General features: G+C 43.3%; 1 protein-coding gene across 4 annotated transcripts in view; it reads right to left on the bottom strand.

Annotated features, from left to right (window-relative positions):
• Window positions 1-9,711: 9,711 nt before the first annotated feature.
• The window catches only part of CYFIP2 (cytoplasmic FMR1 interacting protein 2), a 129,749-nt gene continuing 117,279 nt past the window's right edge, over window positions 9,712-22,181 (bottom strand). For all 4 annotated transcript variants that reach the window (XM_034960877.3, XM_003818984.6, XM_034960879.3 and 1 more), the window contains 4 exons: window positions 21,934-22,028; window positions 15,881-16,119; window positions 14,644-14,791; window positions 9,712-12,477 (listed from right to left, as the gene is read on the bottom strand). In XM_034960877.3, the coding sequence (XP_034816768.2) occupies window positions 12,310-12,477; window positions 14,644-14,791; window positions 15,881-16,119; window positions 21,934-22,028 (650 nt within the window). In that variant the 3' untranslated portion in view covers window positions 9,712-12,309. The remainder of the gene's footprint in view (window positions 12,478-14,643; window positions 14,792-15,880; window positions 16,120-21,933; window positions 22,029-22,181) is intronic.

Genomic DNA, 22,181 nt, shown 5'->3' with positions numbered 1-22,181 from the left:
TGAAAGCCACACATATTAGCTGCTTCTAGTTGGCCATCTTGGCCACTCCCCACTCTTTTTTTGTTTCTGACTTTGAGTCTTCTTCTTTTTTTTTTTTTTTTTTTTTTTTTTGGTTAGTCTAGTTAATGGTTTATCAGTTTTTATCTTCTTAAAAAAAACCTATCTTTTCATTGATCCTTTGTAGCTTTAGTTTATATTTTGCTTAGTTCCACTTTGATCTTTATTATTTCTTTCCTTCTACTAATTTTGGGTTTGGTTCTTGCTTTGCTAGTTCCTCAAGGTGCATTGTTAGATTGTTTTAATTCCTTCTGCTTTTCTGATATAAGCATTTATTGCTATAAACTTCCTTCTTAGCACTGCTTTTGCTGTGTCCCATAGGTTTCGGTATGTTGTATATCAATTCATTTCTTTTAAGCAGTATTTTTATTTCCTCCTTAATTTCTTATTGGACCTAGGTGGTTATTCAGGAGCATATTGTTTACTTTCTATGTATTTGTATAGTTTTCCAAAGTTTCTCTTGTGATCAACTTCTAGTTTTATTCCACTGTGATCTGAGAAGATAATTAATAGATTTTGATTTAGAAAAATTGTTGAGACTTGTTTTGTATCCTAACAAATGGTCTATCCTGGAGAACGTTCTATGTGCTAATGAGAAGAATATGGATTCTGTAGTTCTTGGTTGCAATGTTCTTAAATGGCTCTTAGGTCCATTTGGTCTGAAGTACAGTTTAAATCCAGTATTTCTTTAATTTTCTTTCTAAATAATCTGTCTAAAGCTGAGAGTGGGGTGTTGAAGTCCCCAACTATTATTGTGTTGGTGTCTATTTCTTCCTTAAGATCTAACAGTATATCTTGAGTACTCTCATGTTGGGTGCATATATGTTTAGAATTATTTGATCCTGGTCCTTACTTGATCCCTGTATCATTACCGTATCATTAGATAATGACCTTCTTTGTCTCTTCTTCACTGTTTTTGACCTAATATGTGTTTTATCTAAGTATAGCTACTCCTGATTGTTTTGTCTTTTTCCATCTCTTTACTTTCGGTCTGTGTCTTTTACAAGTGAGATGAGTTTCTTGTAGGCAGCATACAAGTGGGTCATTTAAATAAATAATCCATTCAGACAGTCTGTCTTTTAAGTGAAAAGTTCAATCTGTTTACATTCAAGGCTATTATGTGAGGGTTTATTCCTGTCATTTTATTAATTGATTTCTGGTTGTTCTATATATTCTTCCTTTCTTTCTCTCTTTTTATCATTGTGGTTTGATTTTTTTTTGTAGTGGTAACATTTGAGTTTTTTCTTTTCCTTATTTGTATGTTTGCTCTACCAGTAGGCTTTATACTTCCATGTGTCTTCAGAATTGTAGAAGGCATTGTCCTTTCACTTCCAGGTGTAGGACTGACTTAAGCAATTCTTATAGGACTGATCTAGTGGTGGTGAATTTCTTCAACTTTAGCTTGTCTGGGAATACTTTTCTCCTTCATTTTTTAAAGACACATTTACTGGATATAGTATGCTTGACTGGCAGGTTTTTTTCTTTCAGCACTTTGAATGTATCATTTCATTCTCTTGGCCTGTGAGGATTCTGCTGAGAAATCCACTGTTAGTCTGATGAGGGCTCCCTAATAAATAACTAGATCATTTTCTTTTGCTGTTTTTATAATTCTCTTCTTTGACTTTTGACAGTTTGACTATAATGTGCTGTGGAGAAGACTATTTTAAATTGTATCTGACTGGAGATTTCTGAGATTCCTAATATCTGGATGTCGAAATTTCCTGCTAGACTTGAAGTTTTTCAGCTATTACTTTGTAAAATAGGTTTTTCATCACTTTGGTTTTCTCTTTGGCTTCTGGTACACTGAATATTAGAATATTTGATTGCTTTATGTTGTTCCATATATCACATAGGCTTTGCTAAATTTTTCTTTATTTTTATCTGACTGGGTTATTTCAAAAGACCTGTCTTCAAGTTCTGAAATTCTTTCATCTGCTTTATCTAGTCTGTTGAAGCTTTAGAATATATTTTGTATTTCATTCAATGAATTCTTGTGTTACAGAATTTTTGTTTTGGATTTTTTTAAATGTCCATCTCTTTGGTAAACTCAAATCCTAATTTGATTTTTTTTCTGATTTCTTGGTATTGTATTTAAGTTATCTTGTATCTCACTGAGCTACTTTAATATCATTGTTTTGAATTCTTTAGTATTTCTTATGTTTCTTTTTCATTGGAATCTGTTGCTGGAAAGTTATTGTATTCCTTTGGAGGTATCTTATTTCCTTTCTTTCTCATATTTCTTGTGTCCTTATATTATCAGCACAACTGGTGTAATAGTTGCTTCTTCCACTTTTTTGGATTTACTTTCATAGGGGAGGACTTTTTCCTGAAAGTGTATCTACAGTGTTGGTTGAGTAGAAAACTTTGGCTTTGATTCTGGGTGCATGCTACCATGTAATCTCCATATGATTTCTTTGGGTGTAAACAGTGTCAGTTGCATCTTTGATTTTCTCTGTGGCTTAGGGTATGGTTATTAGTAGTAGCTATGGTGAAGTTTTGCTGGGGACAGGATGTCACATGGACCAGTCCTCAGGCCCCAGTAGTGGCATCTGTAGGCCAAATGTACTTGTCCTTGGGCCCCAAGGTGGTGTACACTGGCACTAGTGTTAGTGGGTCAAGTGGGCCAACTCTTAGGTCTCCTTTTGGCCTGGCTCAGGTGTCAGCCATGGCAGCAGAGGGCAGGGCAGGTGAGTAGATTCTCAAGTCCCTTAGGCAGTGGGCATAGCATGAGCAATTGGCAGTAGCAGTGGTTGGACAATTTTCTGGCTATCAAGTGGTCCATGCTAGTGTTGGTGGTGGCTATGATACACTTGTAGGTGGTGCATGTGGGTGGGTGCTAGTTGTGGTGGTAGTGGCAGGTTGGGTGAGCCTGTTTTCATCCCCCTGGAAGGAATACTCACATGCCAGTGGTGGTGGATGGGGCAGGGTGATTTCCAGGCCCCTGGATGGTGTGCTTGGGCACTGAGGGGGGAATGTAGCCAGGCTGGGCAGGCATGTCTTTAGGCCCCCCAGTGGTATGTGCAGGTGCTGGCTATGATAGGCAGGAGCAGGGTGATCCCTAGGCCCCCAGAAGAATGCTTGGGTGGAGGTGGCAGCTGCACTGTGGCCTTGCTCCTGGGGAGTGTGGGGTTGGTTTAAGTGGCAGCAGCCATAAATCGGTGCCTGAGGAGCTCATGCTTTGGCCTTAGGTGGTGGCTATTTACAGGGTAGCCTTTCCTCAGGATGTTCTTATTTTATTTTAGTTTTTCAGAGACAGGGCCTAGCTTTGTTGCTCAGACTATAGTGCAGTGGTGTGATCATAGCTCATTATAACTTTGAGCTCCTGGGCTCAAGTGATTCTCCTGCCTCAGCCTCCTGAGTAGTTAGGACAGCAGGTACACACCACCATGAGTAGCTAACTTTATTTTTTTAAAGACAGAATCTTGCTATGTTGCCCAGGGTAGTCTTGAACTTGTGGCCTCAAGTAATCCTCCCACCTCGGTCCCCCTGCTCAAGCACTGGGATTGCAGGTATAAGTTAGCACACCCTGATTCAGTCTGCTTTTAAATGGCTGGTGGCCCTGCTACTGGGGGTGGCAGGGTTGCTAGCCATGGCTGGCATTTTGACCCTGGCAGCAGCAGCCAATAGTGGTACCTGGCTGCCTGTAGAAGGATGTCAATGGGGCTCCAGGGATATGGAGGTATAGGAGCTATTGGGCTCCAGGCAAGAATGCAGTGCAATGAGGGCTAGGCTCTCAAAATAATGCTTTGTTATCGTGGCTCATGTCTCAAGGTGTGTGTGGGGGCCTAGTGTGAGCTCTGTCTCTGGAGCAATGGCGTTTCATGGTCTCCAGGCAGCTCCCTATGTTAGTCTCAGGGTGTGCGTGGGTTGTGAGACTCTCCCTTGGCTAGGATTATAGGAGTCTGTAGTGGGAATGTGGACCACCCAGAGTCTCTTACTTACCCTTACTTCCCCTTTTACGACATTGGGGAACCTCTAGGCTCCTAATTGATTCCAGCCCAGCAGGCTGCTTTGCTTCCTTCTTCTGCCTTGTTTCTTATCACTTCTGTGTTGAATTTTAGCCTTCTCTCTTAGACAGTCTATTCAATTGTGATTAACTACCTGCTGGTTTGGTTCTTCTTTGTGGAAGAGGAGAGTACTAGATGCCTCTAGTCAGCAATCTTGAAGCCCTTCTTGTTTTTTTCTTTTAAAAAAAAGAATGAAAAAATCTTGCTGTTTTTTTTTCTTTTTACTACTTTGAAATATAAGCCTCCTCCCTTCTGGCCTCCATAGTTTGAGAATCTCATAATCTTACTGAGAATCCTTTGTATTTGATGAGTCACTTCTCTCTTGCTGCTTTCAAGATTCTCTTCATCTTTGTCTTTCAATGATTTGATTAGAATGTCTTTCTTTATAGGTCTCCTCAAATTCATCCTACTTGTAGTGAGCTTCTTGGGTATTTATAACCATATCTTTCATCAAAGTTGGGAATTTTTTGGCTATTACATCTTCAAAAAATATCTCTGCCCTTTGTCTCTCTTCTGAGACTCCCACAATGGGTATATTGGTTCACTTAATGATGTCCCATGGGTCCCTTAGGCTCTGTTAATGTCCCTGCAATCTTTTTTCTGTTCATCAAACTTGTTAATTTCAATTGTCCTGTCTTCAAGTTCAAGAATTCTTTCTTCTGCCTGCTCAAATCTGACTTTGAAGTCTTCTAGAATATTTTTTCATTTCTGTTGTACGTTTCAACTCTAGAATTTTTGTTTTCTCTTTTTATTGATATTTTCATCTTATTCATATGTTATTTCTTGACTTTCTCCATGTCTTCCTCTAGTTCTTTCAGCATCTAAGACAGATGTTTTAAAGTCTTTGGTAGTTCTACCATCTAATGTTTCTCACAGATAGTTTCTATTTTTTTCTTCCTTTAAATCAGCTATACTTTCCTGCTTCTTTGTATGCCTTGTGATTTTGTTAAAAACTGGACATGGGAAGCTAAAAGTATGGTATTTCTGGAAATTGGGTTCTTTCTTTTCCTCCAAGCCTTGCTGTTTGTTTTTGTCTTTATTTATTTTTTTAAATCATTGTAGGCTGCCTCCATGCTAAAGATCAGCCTGAGGTGTAAGCTTAAGGTCTTCTCAGATCTTTTTTGAGCTTGTGCCTTTTCCTGTGCATACAGGGTAACTTTCTAATTTCCTCCTTTTATGTAGTTGTTTTTGAATGTCCTCATCTTTAATGTCTGGCTCCCAAAAAGGGAAAAAGAGAAAAATGAAGTGGGCATATACAGGGAAGAAAAAGGACACTGGCCTTTTACATCCCTTGGAAGTTGCTTCAGCTGGGGTGGAGAGTGGCTTGTGACAATGGCTGCCTGCTTGATGCTTACACCTCCATGATCAGAAGCAGCAATCAGCCATCAGCCATCAGAACATAGATCCCTGATATTTGGAGGACAGGGTCCTTATTGCCCACCCTGGCTTGTGCAGGAACACATGTACAGCTTCCTGCCATGGGGCAGGGGTGGGGTATGGGAGGTAGGGTGGCAAATGGGTAGCGGCTGGTGAACCAAGAGCTGAAGTTGAGCAAAATGAACTGTTGTTTACTGTCCAAGCCTTCCCCTGGAAGTTGCAAGCCTTGAATAAAATCCAGAGTTCCAAAATAGTTACATCACATTCTGCCAGTGTGATTGTCTTATAGGTGCGGAGATGGATTCCTTGGCCTTTCTACTCCACCGTATTCCTGTACTTCTCTCCTCTTTTTTTCCCTAATCTTGTAAATAGTGAGTGTGCAAGGGGTGTTCCACAAAGAATAGCATCCCAGCCTTCAAACTGTCCAAGGATCCCAGAGACACACTTTCTCCAGATTCATCCCCAGTGTTCTGGGCTAAATTGTGCCATGTCCCCAACCCATGCTCAAGTTCTAGCCCTCAATAGCTCAGAATGTGGCTGTATTTGCAAATAGTGTCTCTAAAGAAGTCATTAAGTTAAAATGAGGTCACTAGCGTGGGCTGTAATCCAACATGACTGGGCTCCTTATAAAAAAATAAGTGGCCAGGCACAGTGGCTTATGCATGTAATCCCAGCACTTTGGGAGGCCAAGGTGGGTGGATCACGAGGTCAGGAGTTCAAGACCAGCCCAGCCAAGATGGTGAAACCCTGTCTCTACTAAAAACACAAAAATTAGCTGGGTGTGGTGGTGGGCGCCTGTAATCCCAGCTACTTGGGAGGCTGAGGCAGAGAATTGCTTCTCTGCCTGGTGGAGGCAGAAGGTGGAGGTTGTAGTGAGCCAAGATCCCACCGCTGCACTCCAGCCTGGGCGACAGAGTGAGACTCTGTCTCAAAAAACACACACAACACAAAAAAAGGTCTTCAACACATGAGTTGAAGACCATGTGAAAACACAGGGAGAAAGATAAGTCACCCACAAACCAAGAAGAGAGACCCTGGGGAAAGAAACCAACTCTGCTGACACCTTGATCATCGATGTCCAGCTCCTAGAACTGTGAGAGAAAGAATTTCTGTTGCTTAAACCACTTGGTTTGTAGTATTTGTTATGACAGCCCTGGCACACTTGTACCCCCAGTTATGGTATTCTATCCCACGGTCAAAATGCTTCCTCTTCCCATTTGAAATCTTTCAATAATTTGTCAGGCCCTTGCTTCTCTAATTGTGCCCTCATATCATAATTTCCTGCATGTCAGTGGTCCTCCTCCTGTGGGAATTAAAAAAAAATCTTACCATGAATTTGCATACCCTTAGGCAAATGTTTTTCAAAGTGTGTTCCAAGAGAGGATGATTAACGTTGCAGAGAAAGGGGTTTCCAAGGTAATGGCCATTGATATGGTTTGGCTGTGTCCCCACCCAAATCTCAACTTGAATTGTATCTCCTAGAATTCCCCCATGTTGTGGGAGGGACCCAGTGGGAAGTAATTGAATTATGGGGGCCAGTCTTTCCCCTGCTGTTCTCATGATAGTGAATAAGTCTCAGAAGATCTGATGCATTTATCAGGGGTTTCTGCTTTTGCTTCTTCCTCATTTTTCCCTTGCTGCCACCATGTAAGAAGTGCCTTTTGCCTCCTGCCATGATTCTGAGGGCTCCCCAGCCAAGTGGAACTGTAAGTCCAATTAAACCTCTTTTTCTTTTCAGTCTCGGATATGTCTTTATCAGCAAGCAGTGTGAAAACTGACTAATACAGTAAATTAGTAGTGGGAGTGGGGCATTGCTGAAAAGATACCCAAAAATGTGGAAATGACTTTGGAACTGGGTAACAGGCAGACGTTGGAACAGTTTGGAGGACTCAGAAGACAGGATAATGTGGGAAAGTTTGGAACCTCCTAGATACTTGAATAGCTTGGACAAAAATGTTGATAGTGATATGAGCAATAAGGTCCAGGCTGAGGTGGTCTGAGAAGGAGATGACAAACTTCTTGGGAGCAAAGGTGACTCTTGTTATGTTTCAGCAAAGAGACTGGTGGCATTTTGCCCCTGCCCTAGAGATTTGTGGAACTTTCAACTTGGGAGAGATGATTTAGGGTATCTGGTGGAAGAAATTTCTAAGCAGCAAAGCATTCAAAAGGTACCTTGGGTGGGGTAAAAAGCATTCCATTTTAAAAGGGAAAAAGCATAAAAGTTCAGAAAATTTGCAGCCTCAAAAAGCAGTAGAAAAGAAAAACCCATTTTTTGAGTTGAAATTGAAGCCAGCTGCAGCAATTTGTATAAGTAGCAAGGAGCCTAATGTTAATCCCCAAGACCATGAGGAAAATGTCTCCAGGCCATGTCAGAGACCTTCACGGCAGCCCCTCCCATCACAGGCTCAGAGGCCCAGAAGGAAAAGGTGGTTTCATGGGCTGGAACAGGGTCCCTGTGCTGTGTGCAGCCTAGGGACTTGGTGCCCTGTGTCCCAGCCACTCCAGCCATGGCTGAAAGGGGCCAATGTAGAGCTCGGCTATGGCTTCAGAGGGTGGAAGCCCTAAGCCTTGGCAGCTTCCACATAGTGTTGAGCCTGAGGGAGCACAGGAGTCAAGAACTGAGGTTTGGTGACTTCCACCTAGATTTCAGAAGACATATGGAAACTCTTGGATGCCTAGGCAAAAGTTTGCTGCAGGAGTGGGACCCTCAAGGAGCTTCTGCTAGGGCAATGCGGAAGGGAAATGGGTTGGGGCTGCCACACCGAGTCCCTACTGGGGCACTGCCTAGTGGAGTTGTGAGAAGAGAGCTACCATCCTCCAGACCCCAGAATGATAGATCCACCAACAGCTTGTACTGTGCACATGGAAAAGCTGTAGACACTCAATATCAGCCCACGAAAGCAGCCAGGAGGGAGGCTGTACCCTGCAAAGCTACAGGGGTGGAGTTGCCCAAGACCAGGGATCCCACCTCTTGCATCAGTGTGACCTGGATGTGAGACCTGGAGTCAAAGGAGCTCAATTTGGATTTTTAAAATTTGACCACTCTGCTGGATTTTGACTTGCATGGGGCCTGTAACCCCTGTGTTTTGGCCAATTTCTCCCATTTGGAATGGCTGTATTTACCCAATACCTGTACCCCCATTGTATTTAGGAAGTAACTAGCTTGCTTTTGATTTTACAGGCTCGTAGGCAGAAGGGACTTGCCTTGTTTCAGATGTGACTTTGGACAATGGACTTTTGGGTTAATGCTGAAATTAGTTAAGACTTTGGGGGACTGTTGGGAAGGCATGATTTGTTTTGAAAGGTGAGGACATGAGATTTGGAGGGGCCAGGGGCAGAAGGATATGGCTTGTCTGTGTCCCCACCGAAATCTCAACTTATATCTCCCAGAATTCCCATGTGTTGTGGGAGGGACCCAGGGGGAGGTAATTGAATCATGGGGACTCGTCTTTCCCATGTTGTTCTCATGATAGTGAATAAGTCTCATGAGATCTGATGGGTTTATTAGGGGTTTCTGCTTTAGCCTTTTCCTCGTTTTTCTCTTGCTACTGCCATGTAAGAAGTGCCTTTCCCCTCCTGCCATGATTCTGAGGCCTCCCTGGCCATGTCCAACTGTAAGTCCAATTAAACCTCTTTCTTCCAAGTCTTGGGTATGTCTTTATCCCCGTGTGAAAACAGACTAATAAAACCATCTAGGAGATAGGGTGTTGATCTAGACTTGATAAGGTTCTGCAGCACTCCTCAGAGTCTTATGGATCTTCGAAGGGAAAGATCATGAAGTGTTCCCCAAATTTATCTTCTTTGGAACCCTTTTTTCACTGAGCATCTCAAGACTAATAGCCCTCCCACTACACTAGCTCAAATATGACTCCTTGTGATGGCAATTTTATGAGGTGATGACATATGTTGAGAAAGACTTTGAGTGTGTGAAGTAGACCCCTCAAAGTGCACCAGTGGGAAATTACCTAGAATCAGGATATCAGAGCTAGAAGAGATCATCTTGTCCAACTTGACAGAAGAGGAAACAGCCCTAGGACTCATCTTAGTGGATGACCTTTAGGAAAGCTTGTGCTATGTGAAATGTGAGGCTCAATTTGTTAAAGATGTAATCCCCCACGTGGGAAAGCAAGCAAAGCCATTAGTTTATTGTGCATTAACCTATATTTTTCTTTGATTCTGTTTTAGGTTGTTTGCTTAGTAATTAGTTTTAATATGGCCTTCTACAGGTCAATGAGGATTAGAACAGAACCAGGAATCAAGACCAAGTTGCTGGTTTTACTAGTTTGGAAGCAGTTTTAATGAAGATGGAAATGTTTATCAACTCAACACAGGTACCCCCAAAATACAAATCAAAATATCATCTTCAGCTGCATAGCAAATATGATTTAAGAATTTAACATCATTATTTGATCACAAGCGTAAATATAAGTCACCATAAATAAATGTAAATTCAGTGTACAAAAATTCCCAACAACTCTTAATACAAATATGGTACATTTGACAGTTTCTGAAACAGATTATTTTTAAAACTTTTTAAAACCTAAGCTTTATTTTTTTCCTGGTTATTAGACACACACACAAAAAAAATAAAAAGAGGCTGGGGCAGTAATGCCAAGGAGGAAGGAATATTAAACTCATTGGGTGTTCGGAAATCAGTGCCACTGGCAAGCCAGGGAAATGAAATCTTTCTGCTGAAAGGGAAGACCTCAGTCTACTGGGATCAAGTCTCCTGAAGGTAATGTGACTCGGCCCAGAGGGTCAAATTTAGGGATATGAATGTGGGGTGAGAGAGGTGGGTTATTGAAATAGAAATCTCATCAAATAGATTATTCAAATCTCCATGAAGTCGTGGTCAAGGATTTGGATGGAACTCTAGCCATCTATCAGCTACAGAGAGCCAGCTACCATCCTCAGACAGGACTAAAGATGTAGAAGGATCTGGAACTTTGACATTTTATATGTTTTGAAAGCATGTTCTGCCATCTGGGATAATGTGTCTCTTTTGTCTCTGGAACACATCTATGGTCATCAAGAAGGAAAAGTCAGAAACCAGAATAGAAGGTGGTACCTCCAGACAGGAGGATCTGCCAGTTACTACTTGGAACCTCCTCCCTTCTCTCTTCCCTGTATGATGTATTTTCTTTCATGGCTTAGTGGTAGCTCAAAGCTCAAGGTGACCAGAATGATTCCCTTACAGCAGTGGTTCCCAAACATTGATGTGCAACAGAACAACTTGGGTAGTTTGTAGAAAGGGCAGATTTCCTGGCCCTATTCCCAGAGATTCAGAATTAGTAGGTTTGAGGTGGGGCCCAGGAATCTGCACTCAAATGTGCTACTCTCAGGATCTGACCTAAGGGGCCTTTCATATGTGGCCCCCTTTCCTCACCGGAGGACATAAGTGCATCACACAAACCTCTTGCTGTGGGCACTTCCTTTGGGGTTAAAAATGGGACCATTTGTTTAAGGCAACCATTGCTAACCATCTTACTTCCCTGGGCTGGAGAAATATCAAATGTCACATTTTATGTTCTTAAAATCTCAGGGCCACAGATTTCCTTTGACAATGACATGCTCTGTAACATGAAATTTATATCCTAAAGCCTTTTGTCCTTCCTTCTTACCACACTCGGTGGGAGATTCTGCAGAAGACTTTTGGTTCAGTCTAGAAAATGGAAGTAAATGTTACCCCTGGGAGAGAAGCCACACCCGAAAGTCTAACTTAAGGAACGTAAAGAGAACAGCAAGTTGAGAGTAAAGGCTAAAATGTTCCAAGAATCTTTCAGCTTCTAGGACAATGAAGGTTCTGATTCCCTAAAAGAGGACTCTTCTTTGGGGGCAGGGGGTGTATCTTGGTATTAAAAGCTCATTGACAATTACTATTCCTCCTCCTCACCTCTGTGTTTCCAACACGTTTTGGGCCTCTGTGGAAATAACCCCTTAATATTTTCTTTCTTGTGGAAATGTTCCTTGATAAGCAATTCTGTGCCAAGAAGTTGTCCCTAATTTGGTCACTGGCTAATGCTATAGGCAGTGCTATGACTGATTTGTTCAAAGCTGCTTCCCCTATGTGGCCCAATGCTAAGCCTTTCCTGAAGGAATAAGGGAACCATCTCACCATCAAGCAGCTGAGATGGCCTGAAAGCATCCTGTTTGGACTATGACATTTCTGGCTGTGTTCATACATACTGCTTCCCCACAGCAGGCCTGATCAGTCTCCTACCTCACCTCTGCATAGAGTGTGATACAGCTGTGAATGCTTTTTGGACCTCTCTCTAGGGCGTCCCTGACAGAGGGGAGTTAGAATGGGGCTTTGGGAAGCCTATGTGGTGTAGAATCCCTGGTACCCAGAGTGGGAGAAGATGACACCCGGGGCACTGCAGGGAGGGAACCAGGAGAGATGAAGTAGTAAGCTGAGGCATGCCCTTCTGGCCAGGCTGGCGTCTCTGGGCATGGCCACATCTGTTCACAGTCTGAGACTTGAGTCCTGGGGTCACACAAGGGCACTGGGTAGGAGATGTCTATCTTGGGAGGAGGTCTTGGGAAGCAACCACAGATAGGTGGGATGATGGGATGGAGAAAGGGTGAAACTAGGAGTTCTTAATATAGTTGAGGGGGGAGAAAAGAAAAAGCACACACTGCCCTGTTTACTTTTTTTTTTTTTCATTTATGCTATGGAGAAACCAGCATGGAGATGTCATGGGAGAGCATGCACAGGCCCCGCCCTAGGGAGTGGTGATGTGTTTGGGGAGGTGCTTGTTTCCAGGTCCATCCCACACGTTGTCCAGTTGGATCCTATGGCAGGCTGGCTGTGGCTTTCTCTCTCCTGCTTCTCTTCCTCCTCCAGATAAGGGTCTGCAGGATCTTCTGCTTAGCAAGTGGTGGCCAAGGACTGGTGGATGGGCGGCTGGAAGCAGCGCACATGCTCCACAGTGGAACTATCTGTCTCCACGGACTTCATGTACTTGTTCAGGATGGCAAAAACCTCATTGTTCAAGATCTGATACTTCCTGATCCGGTCGGCCATCTTCTTCAGGGGCTACAGAAGGAAGGGGATGTTCAAGTTAGGGCAGGACAAAGTGGGGGTGGAAGGAGGGAGTAACAGGAGAAGTCAGTGAGGTCCAGGGTCCCCTGCATCAGTGATCATGTCACTTTCTTAAAGTCCTTTTATGGAATCCCCTGGATCTGGCAATCAAGTGTTAACTGGACCATAAAAACCCTCTCCAAGTTTTAAAACGATCTACAGAGCTACAATAATCAACAACAGTGTGGCACTGGTAAAAAGGTAGATGTACAGATGAATAAAACAGAATAGAGAGCCCAGAAATACACTATTACACATATGATCAAATGATTTTCAACAAGGGTGCCAAGACTGTTCAATGGGGGAAACAGCCTTTTCAACAAAAGGTGCTGGGAAATATGGATACCCACACAAAAAATAACAATGGACGCTTACCTTATACCATATACAAAAAATTAACTCAGAATGGATCAGAGACGTAACCATGAGATTAAACTGAAATTCTTAAAAGAGAATATAGGGGAAAAATTTTCATGATGTTGGATTTGGCAATAATATCTTGGGGTATGACATCAAAAGCAAAGGCAAAAAGTTGCACTACATCAAAATTGAAAACTTTCATGCATCAAAGGGACACCATGAGAATGAAAAGGCAACCAAAAAAATAGAAAATAATCACAAATTATATCTGATAAGTAATATCTAGAATATGTAAAGAACTTCAACTCAACAAAAATGACTCAATTAAAAAAATGGACAAAGGACTTGAATAGACATTTTTCCAAAGAAGATATACAAATGGCCAATAACACATGAATATAGCACTCAGCAGTGACAGTCATTAGGGAAATTCAAATCAAAATCACAACAAGATAACTTTTTCACCCCTCAGGATGACTATTATTAAAGAATAAGTGCTGATGAGGATGTGGAGAAATTGGAACTCTTGTGTACTGCTGGTGGGAATGTAAAATTGTGCAGCCACTATGGAAAACAGAATGGCAGTTTCTAAAAAAATTAAACATAGAATTACCATACGATCCAGCAATTCCACGTCCAGGTATATACTCAAAAGAATGGAAAGCAGAAATTTGTAGAGTTATTTGTACACCCATGTTTCATGGTAGCCAAAATTAACCATTTTCAAAAATACCCAAAAGGTGACAGCAACCTGAGTGGACAAACACAACGTGGTCTATATACACAATGCAATATTATACAGCCATAAAAAGGATGGAAGTTTGGACACTACAACATGGATGAACCTTGAGGACATCCTAACTAAAATAAGCCAGTCACGAAAAGACAAATACTGTGTGATTCTATTTATACGAGGTACCTAGAGTAGTCAAATGCATAGAGAAAGTAGAATGATGGTTACCAGCGGCTGGGGAGAAAATGGAGTTATTTTTTAATGGGCCCGGAATTTCAGTTGGGGAAGATGAAAAATCTCTGGAGGTGGATGTTGGGAATGATTGTACAATACTTGTGTACTTCATGCCACTGAATCATATACTGAAAATTACCATTGAAACGATTTTATGTGTATTTTTTAAAAAATCCCTTTGTGAGGTGGCTCTTACCTCTCTCTCCTCTCACTGGGTCCCTGAGACCCACCCTTCGATCCGCCTTCCTGCCTCAGTGCCTCTGCTGTCACCGTTGCTGTCTGGAGCATCCTACCCGCCCCATACCACCTTTGCTGCTTGGTTCTTTGCTGCGGGCCATTCTGGACTCAGCCCAGACACAGCCTCCCTCTCCTGGGAAGCTTTCTCTGCCCTCAGCCTGGTTTAAGGGTCCTTCTCTCCCTTCCCACAGCAGCCTGGCTCACCCCACGCCAGTACCTATCCCATCCAGGTGCCCCGTACAACTCTGGTATTTGGTGAATATTTGTACAGGTGAGAAACTGGCATCAGCAGAGTCTGATTGGGACAGGGAAGATGTGCTCCCGGTCTGGAGCCCAGCCCTGCCCTTCGGGGTGAAGTGATTCATGGCAGTAGGTGATGAGTGGGTGACTCACGACCTCACGACTTCCTCTAAGCAGGTCCCCAGCCTATAGTATCTTTGTACTTGCCATGTGGGGAGCTGGCCTTCACAAGCAGCTCCTCCTTGTTTGCTTTTCTGGTAAAAGCCTGGTTGTCAGCCCAGTCCCACCTCCCAGGCCTTAGCCACCAGCCTGCTTACCACATTCTTAATGATTTCATCCTTCCCGTCCTGCCTCTGCACTTTTAGCAGGTGGTAACAGAAGTCGAACAGGTCGAAGCGACGCTGCTGGCCCAGCAGGACGATGATGGAGCAACCAGCCCAGTTCAAGCCATCGCCGAAACACTGCCTGGGAGCAGGGGGAGGAAGCAGCTGGAGTGAGAGGTGGGGGGAGGAGGGCAGGGAGGGAAGGAGCCTCATCTTGGGCCAGGAGTACAGCTACTAAGCAGGCCTGTCTTTGGGCCAAGTCTCTTAACCTATAAAATGGGTACAAAGGAAGCTGTGAGGGTGGGTTCATTAGTTGCAGGGATGGTAGTTATGTCATAAGTCCTTCCGGCCACAAATTACATTTGCATCACTAATGTAAAAAAAAAATCAACTCTAAAGAAGCTCTGAATTTGCAAGGAAAAACCCACCCAGCTGTTGAGATGTATGTGGCTGATTACTCCGTGCAGGTCAAAGGAGAATCTGTCTTGACTCTCTAAAGGAGCTAAAAGAACACCTAGCAGGTGAGGGGCCATTTCAAACCAGGAGGCCAACTGGCCAGAAGCAGGCTGAAAGGGAAGGGACAGGCCATGGTGGGCAGATGCTGCTGGGGTTGAGGCTGAGTCCTTTTGGTTCTGACAAAGCTCCAACTCTCAAGAGGCCTGGCCCCCAACTCCCAAGAGACCTAGGCAATTTGGATGGCAGTAGAGTCATCCTTTGGCTGTCTCTTTTGTCCTCAAGCAGCAGCCCCAACCCGGGCAGGTGTCCCCAGTTCCCCATCACTGTACTGGAAGCCTACAGGCTAGCGCTGCTCTGAAACAGCTTCATCAACACCACTTTCTCCAGGAAGCCTCCTCTCCCCACCACGCCTTTTTCCTAGAGCTCTTGGCTGCTGGAGGGGAGGCCTTGTCTGCCCTTCCACTCTGTCCTCGACATGTAGCTGGGTGAGGGCAGGAAGAACTAGCTCTGCTGTCTGCTCTAAGGACTCCTAAAGGCTCCTCATTTTCCAGTAGTACAGTGTAGTGGGGGTGAGGCAGGCAGTGAGGGTCTTACTATCAAACCCTTACTGGGCTCTTTCTTGCCAATGCCGTCAGCTCAACACACTCAACAAAGTAGTTGTTGGCCAACCACCCCCACCCCCTGCCCACGTTTCTGGCTGAACTCTGGCAGCCCCATGACTGGCAGGAGCACAGGCAGGTTGGGGGTAACCCTGCCTTCTCTGGGGGGTACTCACTCAGCTGTGAACTCGTTGGTTCCCACAGGGATGCAGTACACGAACTGCATGGCGCTCCACAGCCGGTGGAACTCCACACACTCATCGACGTGCATGACGCCATTGGTGGGCGGTGGGCCCCGCCAGATGGGGTCCTGCAGGTAGCTCCGAATGCGGGTCAGGATGACCTCGAACATGGACAGGCCACAGCACAGCCGCTCCTTGGTCAGGAGGTCACCCTCGCGAGCAATGGCGATTTGCTGGAAACAGAAGGGCACATACACCTTCTCTCCACATCTCAGAGCCCATCTGCCACCTCCCACCACAGATTCCCGAACTCTGGAGCTGGCTGCACCTGAAATTCGTTCACCAGAACTGGTCTTGTTCAGAGCAGGGCACAAAATTGATGATCCTGAATGCAACAGCAGGGAAGTTTCATGGTAAGTCTTACTGGTGTTAAGTAAAATCCAGGCACCATCAGTAGCGGATTAATTTTTAAAATTATGATTTACCCACATAATGAATTCTGGATAGCCATTGAAAAGACTGACATGATACTACTAGTAGTACTACTGCTTCTACTATAATTACTACTAGCTTATGCTTTCTGAGTGTGGGTAATAAAGCAGGCCCTGTTCTAAACACTTGATAGGTATTGAGTCCATTCCATCCCATGAGGTAGATGCCATTACTGTCCCCATTTTACAGACGAAGAAACTAAGGTTCAGAGAGGCAGCCAGTGAGTGTTAAAGCTCACACTTGACCCAGTAGTCTAGATCTATTGGTTAAGTTGTAAATAGAACAAATTGCAGAAATGAATGTATACTACAATTCTACTTAAAAACATTGACAATGTACAATCACACAGACGAAAGTATGTGTGATGTGTGTGTGTAAAGCATATTTTAGAAGGACTAACATCAGTTGTGGGAACAGATGGGCTTGGAGAAGTGAGTGGGATTGTCACTCTTGACTTTAAATACTTCTGTACAGTTGAATGTGCTACAATGAGCATATGTTACTTTTAAAACTTGCCCATGATTTCAGATAATTATTTCCTCTAGAAGTGCTTCTTTGACAGTTACAAATGACCTCTATTAATAATGTAAACTGGCTTTTCATCTGGGTTCTGGCTACTGCATATCTAATAAGCAGCTGGATAGACAGACTAGATGTCAAAACACATTACTACACATGTTATGAGTCAAAACATGTAGGGGTAGAGGTCCTGAAAGCTATCTGCAAAGTAAGGTAAATGTTAAAATCTGAGGTTAAAGTAAGGTCTCCAAATCTGTGAACAAAGCTAAAAAAGGCAGGCTTCTCACACTGAGAGATCCACAGAAGGGGACTTATGGGATCAGCTCCCCAGTGGGAGGTTTCACCAAGGAGCCATTTTACAGGGTGGCTGGGAGGCACCTGCCTGACCTACCCCGGAAGCTCACTCCCTGGAGGCCCCCAGGAAGAGAGGGTGACCTTTAAGTGAATCCATGAAGGGAAGGAAATCAGGAGACATCAATGCAGGAGTCTCTTATAAATGTGGACCATGAGTGTAGTTGTCATGACAACTACCAACTGAAAGAAATCTAGGAAAAAGATGAATTGGAGAAGTAGCTTGCCAATGTGTGTTTTAAACACGAAGGAGAGGGAACCCTGATTCCCGGTGACTCATCCTGATTTCATTGGCAGGAACAGCTTGGGAGCAGAGAGGGAACTGCTCAGATTGCCATAGTTAGCTAAAAATATCTCTTGTGTTAAAAAAAAAAAAAAATCCTGAGCCTGTGTTTGAGTCTGTTTGTATTCTCTTTATTTGTTCTTACTCTGTTCTATTTGGCCCCAGAAAGGGCTCCCCATTTCAGAAAGAGAATGTCTGGTACAGGGGAGACACTCAGTAAATAAAAGACCCCAATTTCTTCTCAAGCCATGAATATTTTGCAAATTAATGCCAAGTTCTGGTTTACTAATTAATCTACTGTGCATTTGGTTAATTTGAATCAGTCCTCAGGGTCAGACAGTCCTGGAAGGGGGAATAGAAAAACTGGCAACTGAGGTTATCAATCTGCAGACAGACTTTGAACTCTGGTGCCCCCCACCCACTACAGCCAATGAAAAGGGCCTTGACTGACACAGGAGCTTTCTCCCTTTCCTTTGAAAAGTGTTTGTCCTTTCCTGGTGGCCTAGTGGTTAGGAAAAAAGAAAAAAAAAGTTCTAAGAAAATAAAAATATTTCATAAACCTCATTACCCAGAGATGAGCATTCTTAAAATATGTATGATTTGTTTAGGTATGTGAATGTATACATGTATATTTAACAATTTGAGTCATATTACTATGTTGCTTTTTTCTTAATATATCAGTAACTTCAACTTATTTCTTTCAATATTGTGAAGGAATGACTACATTTAATGGTCATTGATATAATTCATTTAGTCGTATATACTTGGTTATCTTAAATTGTTTACAAACTCACAATTATGAACAATTCTAAAGACACCATCCTTTTTTTTTTTTTTTTTTAAATCTTCGAGACAGAGTCTCACTCTGCTGTCCAGGCCAGAGTGCAGTGGCGCAATCTCGGCTTACTGCAACCTCTACCTCCCGGGTTCAAGCCATTCTCCTGCCTCAGCCTCCTGAGTATCTGGGATCACAGGCGTGGGCCACCATGCCTGACTAATTTTTGCATTTTTAGTAGAGATGGGGTTTCACCATGTTGGCCAGGCTGGTCTTGAACTCCTGACCTCACATGATCCACCCACCTTGGCCTCCCAAAGTGCTGGGATTCCAGGTGTGAGCCACCATGCCCAGCCCACCATCCTTATACATAACATCGTGTGAGCTACCACTGAGCATTTTGTTAGGATGAATACTTAGTAACTGAAGGGTCAATGAGTATAAATATTTTAAAAGGCATCTGCTATACAGTGGCAAACTATTCTCAAGGAAAGTTGATCCGTGTGCATCTACCTGTGTGAAGCCTGTTCCTTGTACCCTCATGAATACTCCTGTATCCCAGACTGGGCAACATAGTGACACCTCATCTCTATAAAAATAAAAAAAAAATTATCCAGGTATGGTGTTGTGCGCCTGTCATCCCAGCTTCTCGGGAGGCTGAGGCAGGAAGATTGCTTGAGCCTGGGAGGCTGAGGCTGCAGTGAGCTGTGATCACACCACTGCACTCCAGCTTGGGTGACAGGCAAAGACCCTGTCTCAATAATAATAATAAAATTATTCCATTCAGAAATAGTCTTCATCAACTTGAGATGAAAAATTTTAAAAATTTTACCTCATTCTTTGTGCATTTCACTGATTACTGGTAAGGCCAGATACTTTTCCGTGTGTGTTAACATTGTATTTTTTTATGTTGTGAGTTTTCTTTCACATCTTGTCTTTTGGTATGTCTATCATTTTCTCTTTGCTTTGAAAATGTGCTTTATAGCTCGCTTCCTGCAAATACCCTCAATTTGCAGTTTGGTGTTATGTAGGGAGGGGAGTGTTTAACACAGCTTTTATCCATTTCTTTTCTATTCCCTCAGTGGGGAGTATTTCTCTTTCTGCCCTTCTTATGTGAGTTTAACAAGGGGATAGAGAAAACATTTGTGAAGCTGTGCCGGAATCATCAATATTCCTTCTCTATAACTTTGAGAAGGAATATGTAACAATATTCCTTCTCAAAAACCTCAATGTTTTTTGAATTCTTATGCTTCTATTATTTGCTCATGATAACAAGAAAGGCAGGTAAAGCAGCTATGATCTCATTACATAGATGGTAAATAAAGATTGAGAAAAATGGCTTGCACTAGATAATTCAGGGGTGGAGAAGGGACAAGGATCCCTGTCTTTTAACCTCCCCCAGCCCCAAGTTTTTCTTCTTGGTGATAGTGTGGGGCAACAAACCAGGTCACTTCAATTTGTCTCAAACAAATGCAAAGAATGCAATAGTGCTCAAGCTTCCCGGCTTTAAATATGTTGCAGACTTCCTCTGTCACCTCCTAGATATCTTATGAGTACCCTGTGCCCAAACCTTCTCAGAAGTTAATATTTTGTTAACTTTTCTTTGGTTCATGGAATGACTAAGTTTTGGACTATTTCTTGAGGAATGGGAGACTTATAAAACTAGCATTTCCTGTCTCACAGAATGTCTAGGCTTTTATTTGTTAAACACTAGGCATTTGACAGACTGAGATTTCTATCAGTCCCAAGGAAATGGTGTTCACCAGAACAGGGAAGGAATTCACGGTCCTCTAAGTGGAAACACATGCCAGACTTCGGAGTGAGAGGCGGGATGCCTGCAGGATGACAGCAGCAGTGGAGCAGACACATTCACATGTCACTCACTGGGTTTTCTCCCTAAAAGGAAATCACTGGAGAGGATCTCCTCTGTTAGCCTCTGCAGGCCAAAAAAGAAAATGTGTGTGCTCTACAGTATCTGACTTCTCTCTCCGGTGAGTCAAAGAACCCAACCACCATTAGCTGCTTTTTTTTTTTTTCTTTTTTTTTTGAGACGGAGTCTTGCTCTGTTGCCCAGGCTGGAGTGCAGTGGCATGATCTCAGCTCACTGCAGCCTCCACCTCTTGGGTTCAAGCAATTCTCCTGCCTCAGCCTCCCAAGTAGCTGGGATTACAAGTGCCCGCCACCACGCCTGGCTAATTTTTGTGTTTTTGGTAGAGTTGGGGTTTCACCATGTTGGCCAGGCTGGTCTCGACCTCCTGACCTGAGGTGATCCGCCTGCCTCGGCCTTCCAAAGTGCTGGGATTACAGGCGTGAGCCACCGCGCCCGGCCCCATGATTAGCTTTTAATCACCGTTTTCAGAAGGAGGTTGGTGGCATGCGGGGGCCGGGCTGGGGTGGCTTCCTCAGCATGACGTCTGTGCAGATGAGGCTCTGCATCGTGCTCCAAAAATACTTACCATGTTTTGCCAGAAGAGAGGCCACCTTCTGTCCTCCGCTGAGGATTTGAGTCCTTTTGCCCTTGGTGAGAACACCAAAGAGGACCGCCGGAATGCGAGTTCAAAAGCAGATTTCAATCCTAAATCTCTTAAACAGTCAGCATTGGCTTGTCTCACTAGAATATCCTGTTTCTCTTCTAGAATTCTTCCCCTGCCTGCCCCCAAAATGTGAAGCTTGCTGAAATCAACTTGAAAGGAGATAGCACATGCCTTTTGTTTCTCCGCTCTCCCCCTATTTCTCTTCCTTCCTGCTCCCTGCATAATCTGAATTCTCTGAAGGCAGGGGTCCTGTCTTACTCATCTTGATGTTCATCGTGACTCGTACTGGTTTTTAACAATTACAGAATAACATATAAGCTCATTCACCCTTGTTAGAACACTACAGAAAAGGCTGAAGTCTTCTTCCTCTCCCACTCTATTCTATCTCATCTCTCTTCAGAGGTTGCCACCATGATAAACTAGGTAGACATCATTCCAGACATTTTCAGAAGAGTTTTATATGGTTTTGTTGTGTGCATTTAAAAAAAGCCATCATCCTGCGTGAACTGTAGTGCAACTTGCTTCATCCAATTGACTGTGCCTATGATCTATCCACACTGATGCATCAAGATCTAATTTTGCCTTTTCATTATGTATTAAGTACATACGTGATATGCAATAACCTGGCATTTTATTTAATCAATGCTTTACTATTAGATGTTTGGGTTGTTTCTAGTTTTTGCTTTAACAAACAATGTTACATAAGCATCTAGTGTTCCATTAAGTGTTTCTTTAGCAAAAATATCCAGAAGTGAACTGCTGGCTCACAGAGTATGTGGAGTTTTAATTTTCAGAGGCAAAGTAACAGATTCTTGATATCTAGCAGGGACACAGTAGATACTTGTTTAAATAAGCAGACGACTTGTTGGCAGGATACATGATACAGGCTACAGAAGAAACACTCAGGCCTGAGAGTCAGCAAATCTCATTCCAGACCTGCTGTTGCTATTAATATTAACCAGTTTTTGGGTATTGGACATTGTCTTCCCTTCTCTGAGCCTCAGTTTTCTGACCTGTACAATGAGGGGGTTTGGTCAAATGCTCTCAAGTTCCTGTCAGTGATCAGAGCCCATTTATTATATAAGATTGGTACCTGAGGGGTCCCCAGCCGCTCGATCAGAGGGACCAGGTGGAGCGGGGCATACTTGGCTTCCAGACGTTTCATCCGGACCTCCAGGCGCTCCCCCTCTGCAAAAGGAGTCGCAGAGCAGAAAATGAGACTCAGGGAACACGGGGCAACTGGGGAAGGAAAAACTCCCAAAGGACCTGATGATGTATCTGCATTCCAAAAATGGGATGGAGTGTGTGGAACTGCTCTCCTTCGTTCTGGAAAGTGTGAGT

The sequence above is a fragment of the Pan paniscus genome, chromosome 4 (assembly GCF_029289425.2).
Source record: "Pan paniscus chromosome 4, NHGRI_mPanPan1-v2.0_pri, whole genome shotgun sequence".
Taxonomy (NCBI): Eukaryota; Metazoa; Chordata; class Mammalia; order Primates; family Hominidae; genus Pan; species Pan paniscus.
Note: the sequence above shows the minus strand (reverse complement) of the source record. Positions and strands in the feature narration are given on the sequence as shown.